Source organism: Lasioglossum baleicum, chromosome 12 (assembly GCF_051020765.1).
Source record: "Lasioglossum baleicum chromosome 12, iyLasBale1, whole genome shotgun sequence".
Taxonomy (NCBI): Eukaryota; Metazoa; Arthropoda; class Insecta; order Hymenoptera; family Halictidae; genus Lasioglossum; species Lasioglossum baleicum.
In genome coordinates, this window is record NC_134940.1 from 8,351,642 (window position 1) to 8,370,020 (window position 18,379).

At 42.7% G+C, this 18,379-nt stretch overlaps 1 protein-coding gene across 4 annotated transcripts in view; it reads left to right on the top strand.

The window, feature by feature from the left end:
- Zfh2 (Zn finger homeodomain 2) overlaps nt 1-17,913 on the top strand; it is a 168,989-nt gene extending 151,076 nt beyond the window's left edge. The window contains exon 6 of one of the 4 annotated variants that reach the window (XM_076435572.1): nt 11,935-17,913. In XM_076435572.1, the coding sequence (XP_076291687.1) occupies nt 11,935-12,677 (743 nt within the window). In that variant the 3' untranslated portion in view covers nt 12,678-17,913. The remainder of the gene's footprint in view (nt 1-11,934) is intronic. The other 3 variants (XM_076435573.1, XM_076435574.1, XM_076435575.1) reach the window with 3 other exon arrangements.
- Nucleotides 17,914-18,379: the final 466 nt, after the last annotated feature.

An 18,379-nucleotide genomic window follows, 5' to 3' on the forward strand; every position in this document is an offset into this window, starting at 1 on the left:
TACACATCGGCCGGAGTGCCACGTACAGAAACAACACAACGAAAGTATGCAAAAGTTGTCCAAGAACCCTTAATTCGACTCGGGTCGTTGAGGGAACGGTATATAAATGCGAATTTAAATTATACGGGTACCGGTTGCCATCTCGATAGGGTTTCTTAATCCCCTCTGGGAAACACTAACGCCCTACTTTTACACTCTCTATTCAGCCCCGGCTTAATTACTTTAATCATGCGTCGGTGTCGCGAGCGAATCGACCAATCGCGGGACAGATTTAATGCTCGTTTACAGCAGAATTTCTTAACGTGAGGCTGAAAGAAGAAGACCCTAACGTGCTCGAAGCAAACTCCATTTCCCGTGATAAGTACCGCCGTTCATCCAATTAACGCCTCGGAGCATTCTGATTACGGGGCGTCGCTCATGTTTTATTTCTTAATTTCGGTTCATTTACGACGATTCTTCCCTCGTTACAGACGGACAACTTTTTCCCCGAAAATTTCGAGCAGACCGTTCAAATGCGATTATCATGCGTCCGATTTAATGTTCTCGTTGCACGTGAAATGACACTGTCCAAAATTAATACACGTATAAAGGGAACATACATTTATCCAAAACTTGAAATTCTTGTGAAACATAGTATCTTGACTAACAATTAATTTATTCTCCATATTTTGTTATATAAGCTCGAGAAGCATTATAAAAATTAATTGGAGGACGAACATATACATATGTTGCTTGTACGCGGCGTTCTACCGTACAAAAAGGAGGCTCACAACTCGGATTTGCAACTCGCCTCGCATTCGTCGCGAAACCGCATTTACGTTTCGTTTTGCACTGGATAATTAGCATCTGCGTATCGATTACCCGCTCGACGAGTTCGATGGGACTTCCTTATCGACGTGATAATTAAAATTCACCTCGCCGATGGAAGAAAAGAAACGAACCCGGCAGCAGCACAGAATAATCATTAAATTACCGATCGTTTTCTTCCTCTGTCTAACCGTAAATTACGGGATCGCAAAAATTTCATTCGTGTCGCGAACCTCGTTGTCTTTCTTTTGCGACGGTAATAAGGGAGTGATAATAACGGGCGGGAGCAGCTCGGATATTAAAATCTTTCTCCTTGGAAGGCTTTGAGTGTTTCCCCAAGAGAAGGAAGTGGTGCTTCTAGCATTGTTTGCGGGGTCGACTCGAATCCTCCTAATTAGAAAATTCTCGTAGCGACCCCGTCTTCGCGACCGCCTTCATCGCTCCGCGAACCTTTTTATTATACGAAGGCGTAACAAGGGCCGAGGGTGCCTCGATAATTATTATTCAAATATTTTTCTTTCCCCAGACCCGCCGCATTAATATTTACAATGGTACCCCGACAGTCATCCCTTCGCGCAAGGGGTTTACGCGACCGACCTCTGCCGTGGCTTTCTTGCTGTTAGAAATTTCGTTACACCCAGGCTATTCTACGCTGACAACCCTTAAAATTCCTGTTCACATTTTTTGGAAGACGGAATCGCACTGAGGTTTCAAGAGTTCACACTTTAGGGGTTAATATGTATTTGTGCCCATAATGTTGAAAGTGGTCCAAGTTAAAACTTTAAAAAAATAAGTTTATCAGGTATTTCACATCACATTATTCTAAACTAAATTAATTCAATGCAATTTTTACGATATTATCAATGATGAACCGTTAGTGTTAATTACGAAAGTGGTTTGTCAATTCAAATTTCAAAAACAACATTTTCGCACGAGATTCACACAAAATTTCATATTCGCGACAAATCTACATGAATAATCCTTCAATATCTCAAAACAAGAAATACATGACTTAGACCACTTTCTTAAACGTATTCTTTCGTAAACGTATAAATGGCGCAGTCTAGTCACGTCGCGATCGCTTCGCAAGATTCAATCCACTATGCAGACGAGCGGTGAGCGCAAATTGAAGTTTTGCTCCGCCGAAAAAATTCCATTCCGTGCGCGTTTGATCCGCGTAACAAGCGAAGCATGCCCGTTAGTTGTAACGAGCCATGGGAATCCTCTCCAGTCGCATGTAAAAGGGAAAAAAAAGAAGCGAAGAGGAAAACGCACCCCCTTCGGGTGCTTCCTAACGATGTGCTAACAAAATACGGACCGCGGATAAAGGGCTGCTCGAGAAGGAGCATAAGCAGATTGACGAGAAGGAGATCGCTGTGCGTAAAGGTGGAATAAAAAGTAAGGGCGGACGAAGAAGACAAATATAAGAGGTTCGGGAGTTAGGTTTAAGAAGCAGACAGTGGAAACCGTTTTCCTTCTACTCCTGAAGAGCGAAGACGATATTTCCAGGGCCTTGAGAGGGGAACGTTCCAACCCCTTAATTATCCAACTGACAATTATTTTTAACGACTACGCGATATCTTAACGAGACCTAATCCGCCGACGTGGCGTCTATTAAAGAACCGGCCTCCTCCGTGGAATGGTAAACGGAATGTCGCGAAAGGGTGTCTCTTCTTATCGTGTCTTTGTAATCCCTCGTCGAAAGGTCTCCTTACCTTATGCCGTGACTTCTTTCATCAAACACACCGAGTGTCAACATTTTACGTTCACGTGTTAATTGCTGACGTCATTTCCGATGAATTATTGATTGAGAGAAAAATGGTTGTCTCCCCTCGATCCTGATATCTGTGGTTATCTGTTTGCTGCGAATTCATAAAACGCGATTGCACGCAGACGAACGAGTCGTTGAAGCGGTCCACTACACCATGATCACATGACAGAGTCCACTCCTCTATCTTCAATCCCTATTACAACACAATAATTACCGCACGATAGACGACTTCCCACGTCCGGCACGCCTCACTCATTAAATTGTCGCTTAACGATGGTTACGAGTCTACGTCCTTTATGGTTATAATCGCGTATATAGTCATAACAGTCGCGATATATTACAGTTAACCTTATTTTAATAACTACCGATCGTAACATCCGCGTTTGTATCCTAATGCTAAATCGCGATCACCGACAAGTTAGCCGTAGCAACGAATTATTGTTTCTAATGACCGTATGATCATTTTTACAGGATTGATCTTCGAAGAAATGTGTCTTGACTGGGTAATGAATATTTTTACTAAACACTGTAATCCAGAATCGTTAAAACAGACATTTTAAAACAGCCTCCTGTTTTGTCATTAATCCTTATCAGCCAAAGTGGTCGATGTTTCATTAAACGTTAAAAACAGAGGTGGCAAAAAACATTTTAAAATTAAATCTCGCGCTACCATAAATAGAGAACGACGCAAACAGCCTGGTGCTTAAATTATGCAGAACATTCATCACGAGGAGAAGACTGCGCAAGAAGTGTCCGAAGAAGCTGACGACCACTGATGTTAGCAACTCGCTGGTAAACTTGAGCAATTAATAATTCGATCACCAACACGCGTAACCAAACGTTGTACAATCTAAGTAGACAGACTAGCTGCTGGTATTTAGCAGACAGAAATAAACTCGGGCCCATTGAAACGAAGCTAGCAAACAAGGGGTGAGATGCAGCAGTGAATGGAGTCTAAAATTGTTCTTTTTCGAGACACGGTGCGTTTCTCGTGTCACGTCAAGGAGGCTCGTCATTAAACGATCACCGGACGATTATTACGAGAGGAAACAACGGTTCCCGCGGTAAAGGTCGAGATCGAATTCGTGAAAGGAGCCCCGAGAAATCCGAGGGCAGACGGCGAAGGTAAAATAACAAGGTGAATCTGTGCGAACGTGATCCGCCCCTGACTTTGGATGCTCCGTGTTGCTCTGCATTTAAATAATTAAAGATCCGACGGGACGGATGGACACACGGACCCGTCGTATTAATGGGATAATCGAGCGTTCAACGTCGAGCGAGAAGAGAGAAGAGTGTGCCCGGAGTAGGGGAAAGGTTGGTGGTTGGTGACGGTGGTGGTGGTGGTGGACGGGTGATAATGATTTTATAGTCAGCTGAACTACCCGGGGGAGGAGGGTGAGAGACAATTGACTCGATAATACGGGTCTTCCTGCCTGGCACCCGTTGATACCGACGGCAAATCAAGTGCGAACACCCGATCAAGAGAAAGAGAAGAACCGAGGGACAAGGATAAATGTTCCGTTCGCTAATGACCCTGGTGCCTCTTTAGGGACTGCTTCTCGACTTAGGCTACCGGTCGAAGACCTTTCCTATATACCTCTTCGTTACAGGTCGAGAAATCAGGTACCTGACAGCAAACTCCACCTTCTGGCTTCTGCAACACCCTCTTGTTATGCAGACTCAATACGGATCCAGCTTTCCGTGGATCACTCGCCTGATCGCCCGGAGAAACGTTCTTCGCCTATGCTGATCGCAGCGCCTTCCACCAGTTCTCTCGATTCTTTGACAAGCCCTGCAACTGAATAATTCGCAAAAAGTAGACCGTCTTTCGTATACTCTGACAGCCTCAAGAAGCAATTATTGAAGACAACTGAGAGAAACACATACATCTAATCTAAAAATAATAAGAATTGATATTTATTTATAATTGTCTTCATTCTTACCATGAAATTATTTTTCATGAACACTGCAGCATTAGAAAAGTCAGAACATCATTTTTTCATTTGCTTTGACAGCCTCAAGAAGCAATTATTGAAAACAACTGAGAGAAACACATACATCTAATCTAAAAATAATAAGAATTGATATTTATTTATAATTGTCTTCATTCTTACCATGAAATTATTTTTCATGAACACTACAGCATTAGAAAAGTCAGATCATCATTTTTTCATTCACTCTGACAGTCTCAAGAAGCAACTCTTGAAGACAACTCGCACAAACACATACATCTAATCTAAGAATAAAATAATCGACATTTATTTATAATTGTCTTCATTCTTACCATGAAATTATTTTTCATGAATACTGCAGCATCAGAAAAGTCATCATCACCAAAATACATAAAAAATGAAAAATTTTTAATTTTTTGCACATGGAATTATTTTTCAGAAATGATACATTTAATGCCGAGATCAAAGAATTCTCTAGAAGAAAATGGGAATGTGTAAAAAATTGAATAATATTTTCGGAAAGCAACGAAAGTGAATGACCCAATCGGAAATTGATTAAAGATTAGCGCCGGAATAATTTGAGCCGCCTACAGGAGAAACAAACATGATTTTATTCGAGAAAAGCCCCGATAAAAAAGAAAGAATTCGGAGAGAAAGGGACCTGTCTGCCTTCTCATGCGGCGAACGCAAAAATAGCCTCGAGACATGTCAATAATTAATTAACAGAATTTATCGATACGCCACCGCCGTTATCTTGTCCGATACGCGTACGAAACGATTTTGTGGCCGGGCAGGGAGATAAGCCGTCGTCAATTCACTCGGCTGCCTCGTTCTCGTACAAATTACGACTTCCTCGTGATCCTCGACATCCAACATTTCCTGAGGGAGGTGCAGAGAGCCCTTACAACGAATGTCGTTCTCCGTATCGACGTCAAATGGGTGGGCAGGTGACTCGGAATGGTCCAACCCAAAATTGGGACCTCGAATATGAATGTCGTCCATTTAGTAGCATAAATAAGTATTTCCGAATTTATTCCTAGCCTCCTGAACCAGGTATTCCCTCTTTCAATAAAAACGAACTTTATTTATTCAGATTATCGCGGGCCGCCCATCGTCTCGATACTTCGTTAATCAAATTATTGTACTTCGTAACAATTTTACTTTCTTCATTATTAATTATTTATTCGTCTCGGATGTTCGGAATTAGATCAAATATTTTCATTTTGAAGTTACATATTTGTCGCTGCCTATAAACTTCGCGATAAAAAATTCATGTTAGCTTGATGCGACTTGAAGTAACATTTCGAAAGGGAACACTTTCGTAGATAAATATCTAAAACTAGGACAAAGTTTCTGTTTTATGTTGCGAATCTAACCCTGGAGAAATATTTTTAAAAGGGTTTCTTGCGGTACGTGTACGCTTAGTTCTTGAATTTTTCAAAATTCTTTAATTTTAGTTAGTTTAATCTCTTAAAACGCAGTGAATATTTAAAATCTTTGAGTGAAAAATTATTGCTTGATCATTTCCTGTCAGGTTTGGTGAACAGATTGGGATTCAGCGTCTACCGTTCATATTAATTTCGTTTATGTAACGATATACTTCATTAATTGTAACAAACGAAACATAGTTAACGGTATCAATAAATAAATAAATAAATACCGAGGGGCTGGAGAAATTAAACTATGTGCATAATATGATCACGGAATGCGATTGCACCGGATCATTTGCAATTGATCGCGTCGCAGAAAGCCAGGTTTTATTGAAACTTCCGCGGCGGCTGAAAAATCGCATTTACGTTCGCACGGGGCGATCGTGGACGCGAACGGCCGATTTTTTTCTTATAAGATACCACTCGACGAGGCCGACTATTGCCATCCCCAATCATGACCGAACCGTTTCTAACGAAGTGCCATTCGCTGATCCAGAGATACGCACGGCGAAGGAAGAGGAGAGCGCGAAAGAAAAGAGATAAGCAGCCCGGAGGAACGAGCAAAGAGCCATTGATCCTGGTGGTGGGACACGGTTGAAACCGTGTCCGGGCAGCAGTTCGAAGACTTGGACATCGGTCCCTTGACGTCTCAAGCGGGAGGGTCCCGCGTCGGCCGAGATAACGAAATTAGCCCGGTCGCTAATTTATTTCCTAATTCTCGCGGGAGCGGAGGTGTGAAACAGCCGTTCTGGACCGTGGTATCCACGATAACGGGCCTCGGGATGCGGTATAAAAAGGAGGTGGAAAGGGTTCCTCCACGTAGGATCAACGTGGAAAGAGAGGTGGAACGGGAACAGGGACGGAAACAGGGGCCCCGTTTGGATAGAGAAAGAAGGAGGGAAAATGGAAGAGAGTGAAGAGAAGATAATACGAAGCCAGGAATGCACGCCCACGTTCACAACGTGTTTTCCTACGTCGGTGTGCGCGCGATGGTCACCACGTGAGAAAGCGCCTAGCGAGCTGCACACGGAATGCACAGTTGTTGCATACTTCGCGTACCATAGTTAGAGATGCGCGGATGCATCGATCCTGACCGTGGCATTGATTTCTCGCCGATCGACCGCCTCGAGATCTCGCCATCCTCGACGGGATTACACGAAAATCGACCACACCGATCTCTCTACATCCAATGCCACCATTTTACAATCCGTCGAATATAAATCGATATTTATTTGAGCAGAACTTTTTAAAAATATTGTCCCAGATTGTGCTAATTTTTAGGCAACATGAACATATACAAAAATTAACAAAATAATTAATATTAGAACATATTTATATTTGCAGTTATGTTACAACCCAATATAATAATTCCAACGTGCCATAGAACTATCGGAATTGGCATACATTGCCATATAATGATGACGTAATTGCATTTATTTCGATATCGTACCAGTTTTGCTTAAATATGCACTTCAATAGAGAAATTCATTAAAAACATTCCTCAGAGAAACATATTTATAATTTTAATATTTCTAAAAGAAGAAATCAGGAGCAAGTCATTTTGGCTCGTCAAGAATGGACACGTGTCCAATAGAAAATATGCAAAAGTAATTCCTAGTTCATTCCTCTAATTGAAGATCGTTCGGATGACCGTTTTTATCCCGCGGAATGCTTCGTATAATTGCTGGAGAGCTCTCGGCGCACTACAAATTCTAATATTGATTCATAAAATATCGTCATCAAGCGTCGCGTCGTTCAGAATTCCATCTGAAATTCAACGTGATCGCCGTCCGCGATTCGATTAGATGCCGCTGGCTCGATTTAGCGAAGCAGAATCAATTTGACAAAGTTCGCCGTGTCGTTACGCCCTTCCAGGACATCCATTAAAATTCCTGAAGGCGCTAACGACATTCCCGATTATTTTGTTCGACGCCCTTCGAATGCGAGTTTATAGCTGTCAGGATATACAGACATATACCTACTTACCAGCGGAGCCCACGGTATTGCGTCTGACACGGAAACTCGCTCGTAAATTCCCGCCGAACAAATTTCCAGCATGTGTCGCGGCTATCTTAGGCCCAGTGCTTCTCAACCCTGAACTGCGGAGAGCTGTGTGATCTGGTTGACTTCTAACTTGTTAAGTAAACCATGCACACCTTGAAAGGCAATTCTGTAAAATATTAATTGAGACCACCGGGTCTCATCTTCGTGTTCGATGTAACAGTCAAAATTGACTGTCGTTTTCTACGCGAGACTTCACAGGACTTAATTAATGTTTATATTCCGGGAGTGGAACGACACATGAAATTTTCGACAGTTTTATACGATGTCAGTGACGTTAAAGAAATCGATGAATTAGTATACGATGGCGTGTCGGAATGGTAATGAGAACCGCTGGGACTTGGGAGCGGCCGGCAATCAGAATCTCGTACGTAGTCACACATTTAAACAAAAACACACATCGAGGTGGTACCGAAGCACTACTATCTCAATCCGTACGCAAATGAGCTCCTCTGCCCTCTAAGAAGACGAGGCAAGAGCGATGCCCGTGTAAAAGTGCTTCCTTGGATGTGCAAGTGCGTGCCGCTCCGTGTGTTTTACGTGCATAAATTGAACACACGTGCGCGCCGATACGCGCGTACACAATGCCCATAACCGTGATGTTGATCGTGTACGTAGAGGCGTGGAACAGTAGGAGAGATTGGGCAGAAGGGAGGGCAAATCAAAGCCACTCAAAGAAATAACCAGTGCTCATTAAGAGTAATAACCCTCTCTTCGGTCGGGCCGATTGTTTCAAGGGTGTCACACGGATCGGGCAGCTGCGATACTGCGCATTACTTAACGGTCTTCCTTATTATATTATTTGATTCGGGGTTGCATCGGGGGTCCAACGGTGACCTTGCTCGCAGAAGAACCCTATTAACAAGACAATCCTAACGTCAAGTGATCCTTACTTCCTTTCGGACCGGCTAGACGCCAAACTACACGCGCGCCCGTTTCGTGTGAAGTTTTGCTCTTTCTTTAACTCGTTCACTGCTACACCCACACACACAGAGTTGATACATGACGAACGAATACTGATACATTAAAAGTTACGTCGATACATCACTTGATTCTGACTTGAAAAATTATTTTCGTGACGATACATCGAACAAATCGAACTTTTGTGATCTATGAGATGAATGAACTGACGATGAGAGAAGTAAACATTTTTTCACATAATCATTGTAGAAATATTCAACTGCGAAGTACATATATCTGCGGTTGCAAGGAAAAACGCCGCATGTGTACAATTTCAAAAAATTTGAGTTCATAGGATTTACGTATTCAAATAATGCAATTTCACCGATGTCTTTAAAACTTTAAACGTCGATATATATCGAAAGTGAAATTATGTGACACGCGGCGTTCTTCCTGACAGCCACAGATAGTTCAGCAAAGAATACGTTTTTCATTTAAACCATGTGAGCCGTCTAAAAAATAACAATTCAAAATAAAACATACCAAAGAGTGTCATAATAAAGAAAATCATTTTTGCTTAGATGTTTTGCAAGAGCATAAGGAAGGTTTTACGGTGAACTAACGACGACGCAACAATATCTTTCGAATCTAGTGTAGAATTTCAGTTATTTTATGGGATGCGTCGCTCGGTTCGGATTTCGCGCCACTTATGCTAGCCGTATATAGATTATAACTCACCCGATTATAGCAACTAACAATCGGTTTCGCGCGTCACGGTTGAAATAGTCCGGGACCTTATAATGAATTTACTACATTCTTCGCGAAACGCAACGACCTATAAAAGATCAGAAGAGCTAGCGGAGCTATAGTGTAACCAACGCTGGTCGGCGGATCCCTCCATTCATACGGCAACATTTTTCTCCTTTCCTTATTACGTCGCTTTACCTTCGTTCTGCATGAGGACGAAGAAAAAAAAGAACGATTCCGTCCATCCCAAGACATAAAAACACGGATTATTTGCTCTTATGATCGTGGCAAACCATAATCCAGACAGCCACGAGGTACCAGAAAGAAGCGTTAGTCAAACAGAGCGTTACGCGAGTGTCAGGGGTTCTCATTGTGATCGAACTTTCCAGAAAAAAAGAATTGTTCGACGTTTCTGTACCATCAAAACCGTTGACAATTATCAATTTAATTGTTGGTACTGTTACAGAGAGGTTCGGGAAAGGAAACAACGATAATAATATTTCATACAGCTCTACGCCGCTCTCGATCCTGCATGATCACGACCTACGAAGCTCGATAATTACAGACGAGTGTCCAGCGAATGAACACGGGTATCATTAACACTTCCTGCCTCGTAACGACTCCTCGTCTGATACACGATATACGCTGTACCCATGCGCGTCACTGCGTAAACCTGTCAACCTGCTTAATTGACATCGAACACCGAGCCGTACCGTTAACAAGCATTTAATCGAACCTCTCTCGAACTATTCCCCGAAAACTCGCTGTTCCCTGGAATCGGTTATAATACCGTGTGCTATATATTCCTTGGCGTGCGAACGGAACAATATAATCGAATTAAAATTAACCTCCGACGGTACCCCAATCTGTTCGGCTGCCGATGCAAAATGATATTGAATTCTTCTCTCGCGTCGCTTGTACTCGGTTGTTCCCTTAATGCGCGTTGCCCCGCGGCCAGGTTGATAGCGACCAATTTACCTGTCTCGCCGAGGCAAGAATGAGCCCCATATAAATTCTCCGACGATTACATCGGTAATGTTATTATGACAACATTGACGGAAATCAATTCAGGACGCATTTTACTTTTCTCCGATTGTTCTGGTGATCTTAATTCCAGAGAGACCAGAGGCGAGCTGCGATTAGCGATTTTTATTTGCATTACTCCTTCCTTGACATGTAGGGTAAAGTGGCCAAATATGAACCACTTTTTGTTGATTATTTTAGAATGCTCTTTTCCGTCCAAAAATTACCAGTTGTAGATGCATTTCTTCCCTATAAGATTCTGGGGTCAAGTTTGTTTAAAAATTAATACAGCTTGAGAAAAATATTTTTTTTGTGGTGTGTCATTTGCAGGTTCCAGCGAAAGGGGTTCTCAATATGGTACACCTTGAGTCCGTAATATGATACCTAGTGCCATATTCGGAACTCCACGTGAACTGATAATTCTAGCTACTGACAAAGAAAAAATGAATTTTAGCCCAAACCAACAGTTGGCAAACATTAACATAAATAAACTGAAACTACAGATATGTACAAACATTTCAAAATCACTTACCTTCCTCGAAAAAGATACAATCGAAAATCTAACCACAAAAATATTCAACACGTGGAGACACAACTGGCGGAGGATCAATGCTAAAATCTGTAGATATGGTGCGATTGCACTGCACACTGTTGAGTAAACATGGTAAACTATTATTTGAGGATTTTCTCACTAGAATGCGACTTCTCCTTTACAAGATATAAGGTAGTGCCATAATAGACGACTATACCATATTCGCGCACTTTACCCTAACACTACTCGGCAGGTCTCTTCGTAGAATTAATAACGTGTGACAGTAGGGTGGACCTTATTTCTCTCGACCTTCGAATTTTTGTCGGGACACCCCTTAGGATTCTGACGCTGGCTAAAAAAATAATCTATTACATAGTAGACTGCGGATCTTTACGCAAAATAAAAACTTTACAAGCTTTAAAATTAAAATGTTTAACAGATTGAAACTAATATAACAATGGCATTAAATTCGTCTAATGTTTTCGCTGTTTTAGATCACACCTACTCATATTTTGTCATAAATGCATGAAATCCGCAGTCTATCTATTAGTAAATAAGGTCCAGCCTAGCGTGACAGGTGCGGAAAGCTTGTGGGTGCGATTCGAAAGTCTCACCTAACCGAGCAGTACTGTAGTTCGAAAATAAGTTAACAGAACCAGTTCGCGCAAAGTCGATATCGCTAACAACATCGATCCTTTCGTTTGGTTTCAGTAGCGGCTCCAGGTTTAAGCAGCGTGATGCACGGTAATGGTCTGATGTCGTTGCACGTGGAGGGTGGCACGCAGGTCCAGGTGCCTCGGTCGTTGATGCAGGCGTTTCTGCAGCAGGACCCGAACCATCCTGGCCTGGAAACGGTTCGATTGCCGACACCTCCGTGCGGTTCCGACGAGAACGATCCTCCGCAACACTGTCGCGAGGTGGAGACCGAATTGTGTCTGGTGTGTCGTCGATGCGGCCGAGCTTATCCGCAAGAGTCGACGTTGCTGACGCACCAGCGTTCCTGTTATCTAGGCAACCAGCAGCGTCGCGGTGCGTTGCGTCTGGTACAATCGCGCTACAGCTGTTCCTTGTGCGATGGGAACACTCCCACCAGGACCTATACGAGCGTCAGCGAATGGCGTCGTCACTCTGAAACGTTGCAGCATCGGGCTCGGTTGGAGGCCAACCAGGAACGACAACAACAACAGCAGCATCAACATCAACAACAGCAACAACAGTTCGGCAACATCGGCGCAGACTCTGGCGCGCAATGCGGCGAAGAGGTACATCCGCTCACGGACGAAATGGAGGACGTTGTCAATCAAATCACCTTGCTGGCTGCTCGCGCGGCCGCCGAGAGCACGACCGGCCAATCTCAGGGTAACGATAGAGCGAACCCGGACAACAACAACGCTCCCGACGTGAAGAGACAGAAACTGGTGCAGGAGGTGGCTGCTCTAGCCGGAGCGCGTTAAAAGTGCGCGCTCAACAAAGGTGAACAAAACACGCGAGAACACGCGGAGGTGAGGGGTGCGATGCTTTTCCGTGGAGGATATGGGATATGTGTATGTGTGTGTGATAGGTCCTCGAAGAGATGTGCGAATCTCGATACGGATACGCGAACGATTCTCGCGACCGAGACGGGAGGGTATCGGGCGGAGAACGTGTGTTGGAGGAGAATTAAAAAGATGGACCGAAAAAGTGTTCGATGGGTGCTCTGTGAGGGATTTATTACTCGATAACGAAAACAACGTTCCTAACTGACTAGATAAACGGGGAGAGGGTTCAATCCTAGGCATGAGAATTGTCGGCGAGAGGCTTTTTCTTCCGCTCCGGGCACCAGGGAATCTCTGACTCCAGGTACTCGTGCGTGGACGGTGGACCAAACGAAAAGAAAAAAAAAGGAGGAAATTGCTCGAAGAGAGAGAGAACCGCACGGCGAACCCCCTCTTGTTTCCGGGTCTTTTAATTTCCGTTGCGCACTGCCACTGTCGCGCACCACCACGGTTGTATTTTGATTATTTTTTATTGTGACGACTGTAATAGCGTGCCACCAAGCAGCGCGTACACCAAAGTTCCTTCGATTGAGAGAATGAAGAGATTTTTTCGAGAGAGAAAATAAAAACGAGAAAACGGTTACGATTAAGATGGGTATGCACGGACCGGGAGAGCTTTCTTTGGGCGGATCGTCGATCGAAAGAACCGAGAGATGCTTATAAGATATAATAAATATAAAATGTATCCGTGAAAGTAACGCAGTTCCACTCGCTTGCGGTGGAAGGAAAGACTCGAGAGTGAGATGAACGCGAGAAATTGAAATGGGAGAGAGTTCGAAACGCGTACGAGAGACGGGCGAAATTACGACGGGGGAGAGTAGACGGATCCCTTGACGGCGACGCCAGGTTATGACGCGTCGGGGTGGGCTGACTTAAACGTTCCTATGTAAAGTAATAATAAAAGTTTAATGCAAAAAAGAGTTACTAAGAAAGAGCAGACGTTAAGGCGCGGGCGGAGGTAGGGTAGAAGGCACTGCATTCGCAAAGAAAAAATAAAAAAAGTCAAGTGCCGCGATTATTACGAATACGTACATACATATTCATCTAAATCTTCACTCTCTATCTCTCTGTCTCTCTCTTTCTTTTTTTACGTGCGTGTGTATGTGTGGTTTACGCTGAGAAACAAACAAACAAACAAACAAAAAAGAGAACAATGCCGGGAAGAATGCGAGAGGAGAATAGTATCGTTGACGACGATGACCACGGAGAACGCCTTTGCTAAACAAACTGATGGTAAACGATGATGGGAGAAATGAAAAGAGCAACGCCACCGCGTTCCTTTTCACTCGAAATGACGGAAGGATGATGTTGAAGAGCGACGACGGACGATGCCCGGTTATAATGATCTAGTAACCCGTGAAAATCGGCGGCAGAAGAGAGAACTTCGACCGATCGTCCGCATGCACGACATTGCACACATAACAGAGTCGCGCGTGTTCATTCGACAGGTACACAGACATACGAGAACATAGACACGCGGGCTCGTATACACTCGCGAACACACTGGGCACATTATGCATGTACGTGCGTAAACATTATTCGAATTTACATACACACAGAGAACATGGACATACATACACACAGAGGACACGGTACCCCCGTAGCTGGGTGGGGTTTTAAGTATGACGTTTCGCTATCGACTTAGCGAATTTTAAATGTTACTCCCTCTGTCTCTCTCTCTCTCTCACTCTCTCTCTCTCTCTCTCCTCTTTAATTCTTTTCTGGCCGAGAACGACACGACACTCTCTCGGAACAGCGTTCGAAAACATAATCGATAGAAACACGAGAAACAAAACGGATCGATGAAAACGCGAAAGGCGGCGGCGAGATGTCCCCACGCGCCCCCCCGCGTGTTTCACGAAACAAGCAAGACCCAGCAACATGGTTCCTATATTTAATAAATTATATTTAATAACACTAAACAAAAAAAATGATTAATAATAATATTAATGATAATAATAAACATAGTAATAATAATGATAGTAATAAAGAATCATAGTTATAGCTATCAATTAGCTGTAATAATCGTGCTAGTAACCGATCGATTATTGATCGGTCGAGTATATCTAACGAAGACAACGCGATCGGGGCTCGCACTGCTAAGAGAGAGAGAGAGAGAGAAACGAATTTTTGGCAATCCGGTTGAGATCGCGAACGGATTCTCTTGTCGCTCGTGTTCGTCTTTTCTCTTTCTGCCCCCACAATACCGATCGTCTCGCGCCTTGGGCCGATCGATGGATCGGAGCACACACGGACTGTTTTACCGGTGAAGAAAAAAATACGTGAACGGGTGCGGATGGCGGCATTAGAGAACGACAAAGGTAAGCACATGATCGAGACGTCTCGATCAACGCTGGGGATCGTGAGGCGATCAAGAGAGAGAGAGAGAGAGAGAGAGAGAGAGAAACAGAAAGAGAGAGAAAGAGAGAGAGACGCGGCTCTCGATCGACGAATAAGAAGGAAGGGTTTTGTAAAGATCTGCTCGGGAACGACGATGAATTCACTATTAGATTATAAGTTACGGTTAATTACAGCTAAACTATAGGTGTTAAGGGGAACGAAGGACATCGGTAGGACTACGCACACTGACACACACGTGCATCAGGATATATATATATATACACTTATATATCATTTATACGTGTATATGTATGGAGTATGTGTATGTCTTGTGTGTGTACGGGAAAAAAAATATATATATACTTACGTATATATATATAAATAAATGAATAAAATGAATAAATGAAATATATATATTTAAGTAGATAAATATATATGTGTGTGCGATATATATTGTATGTGTGCGCGTATACATATGCACAATATATGTCTCATATATACACATATATAATGTTGTAACGCTCTAGAATCCTCGCGGGTATTATCCGGAACGGTGACGCGTATGCGCGCGTACGTACGTCGTGTTTCTCGCGTTTGAAAATGATGATGACGATCCGCGCTGTTCTCGACGGAAGGAAGGCGGATGGCAATCACGGGGGATAGATCAGAATGTCGGAGGAGAGATGTTTCCGAGACCGTGGAAAACGAGCGATGACTATAGTGTCGTCGTTGTCGTCGTCGTCGTCGTCGTCGTCGTCGCGGGTGCGAACGACGAAAGAGAGTGTTTCAAATAAAAAAGGAACTCGCCGTCTGACCGATACGATATATGAAAGCAAATCGTGACGACGATATACTATACATAGAGAGAGAGAGAGAGCAAAGGCGTACAGAGAAGAGAACGAGACAACCCCAAATAGAGGAATTCAGTTTGAGAAAGTAAATCCAGGAAGAGAGAGGGTACGGGGGGTGGAGGATGGGTGAGAAGCGGATGGAAAAAGAAAAAAAAATTAAGTTATAAGTGGTCGTCGGGGCGTGTGAAGCGCGATGCAACAATTATTTCTAAGGTACTAAGCAAAAAAACTCGAGGTTCCTGTCTGTAAAAGATGCTTTTTCTAATGTAACGTTGATAACGGCACTTATTAATATTATATTTGAATTATTATTATTATCATTATTTTTTATTATAGATTAACGACATTATATTTACATATATGTGGTCACGTATTTATTAATTATCTATGTAAAACGTTACAGCGTTGATCGAAAAAAAACTGAGACGAAGAAAGAGAAAAAATTACAGTAACGACGAGTACTCTCTCACACGTACACAGTTCATATGACAGAATAATAAGTACACGCACGTTTACAAGAGAATACAATCGTACCCGCGTAAATCACGATCAGAGTTCGCGATTCATCGTCTTGCTCCGTATGAAACCATCAAATAGTTCTTTCTTGATCATCGTATACCGAGCATCGAATCGAGCATACCTTTGTAAACTGATACCTCGCAAAATATGACAATTGTTACTATTCGGTGGTCGCGGACTAATTAATCTTTGTAGATAATTCGAGTTAGATCGTAGTGGTCCTGCGGTGCCATAGGTCTCCGCAGTTTTCGTCGATCTTGAACGCTCCCATTGCGATCGAGACAAAGCTGCAGTGAACTCTGTACTAGTGCAAATGTTGGCAGAACTGTTGTGTCTATTCTATTCACGGGCGATCGTCTCACTGCCTTTGAACAAACATTCTTTCATTTGATTTCATTATTTCGATTGGCAAGGGTGTTAACAATGGATTGATCTTTTGATCGTGAGAAACTCGTGCGATGCAATGATTGCTGAACAGTGTGGAACTGGGGAGTGTAAATACTACATATTTTAACAGTTACCCCAGAAGTACGTTGCGGTAAGTCCTAATGCTAAAACAAAAATAAAAAAAGTTAAACGATCCATTATCTATGTTTTTATAAAACTATCGTAAAAATGATAAATCGTAAAATGTTTTAACGAATTGATTTAAGGTCCTCCGTCTTGCACTGATCATTGCACTAATGCAGATTTTACTAGAATCAGTATCACTAATCATAGCACGAGGTGTGTATTCCAAAAGACGATGCGATCTTTTTAAACATACATTTTTAAGAAACGGTATACACTTTGGCGCACAAAGGAGTAATATCAATGTTCCTTTCGATCGTATACATATTCGTACACACGTACACGAACACACGGACACACGAGTACACAGATATATACACGTCTATGTATACGCCAAATGTTTAATTTTTCTAATTGATTCGCCGTCATGCGATTGCACGATGATCATTGGGAAATCAACGAACGCGCAAGTGGAACGCGATACTTCTCACACGAACACACGCGCATACGCACTGTGTACGTCGGAAACGCATACACAAAACACACGGGACACATATATCACACAGATGCACACGGTCACACACGAACACACACGAACACGATGTGAAACACAAAAAAAAGAAAAACACGCGAAACCATTAGACATATACATTGAATTTGATCGAGAACGTTCTCGAATCGATATATCGCATAAACGCGCGTAAGTTCTCAAAACGCGGTAACGTACGTGCGCGTGTACGCAAAACTGGATCTGGTTTTGGCGTTTTGAGTTTTGAGTACGGGAGATTGCGTGATAGAGTAACCGAACCTCGCTACTAGCTGTTCCTAAAATCAACAATGAATGAGTGATAAGCGTGCGCGAATAATTTAAGGAATGATTAAGAGTCAGATGCAATGGAAAATGTGAAAGAAAGATATTAATTATGTTGTGAGACTAGTGTGTCCTCCGCCGCCGTTTCTCGTTTCTCTGCTCGTTCCGGACAGAACGACTCGCCATCTTGTTCTTCTCGCAGCGCGACGAATTTTTCTCATCATTTATTCTCTTGATTTATCCAAGCATCGAGGAATCCGAGCGATTCGAAATCACGGGAGAGATATTCATCTCCAAAAAATTATCGAATCTTTATGCATACAAGTAATAATTACCGGTTGACAAAAAGGGCGATTCTTAATTTTCTCGAGACCTCAAACAAAACGCGAGAAGACGACAGAACGGAAGAGAATCGGCGGCGAGAAAGAGTTTTTCAGTTTTCTAATCTCGTTGAGTTTCTACGATATATGTTAAACCACTAGTATTTATTAGTAAACACGATTGGTTGGATTCTGTTGCTATTGCAATAGATTATTATTACGGCCATCATTATTATTATTGTCATGATTATTATTATTATTGTCGCGACG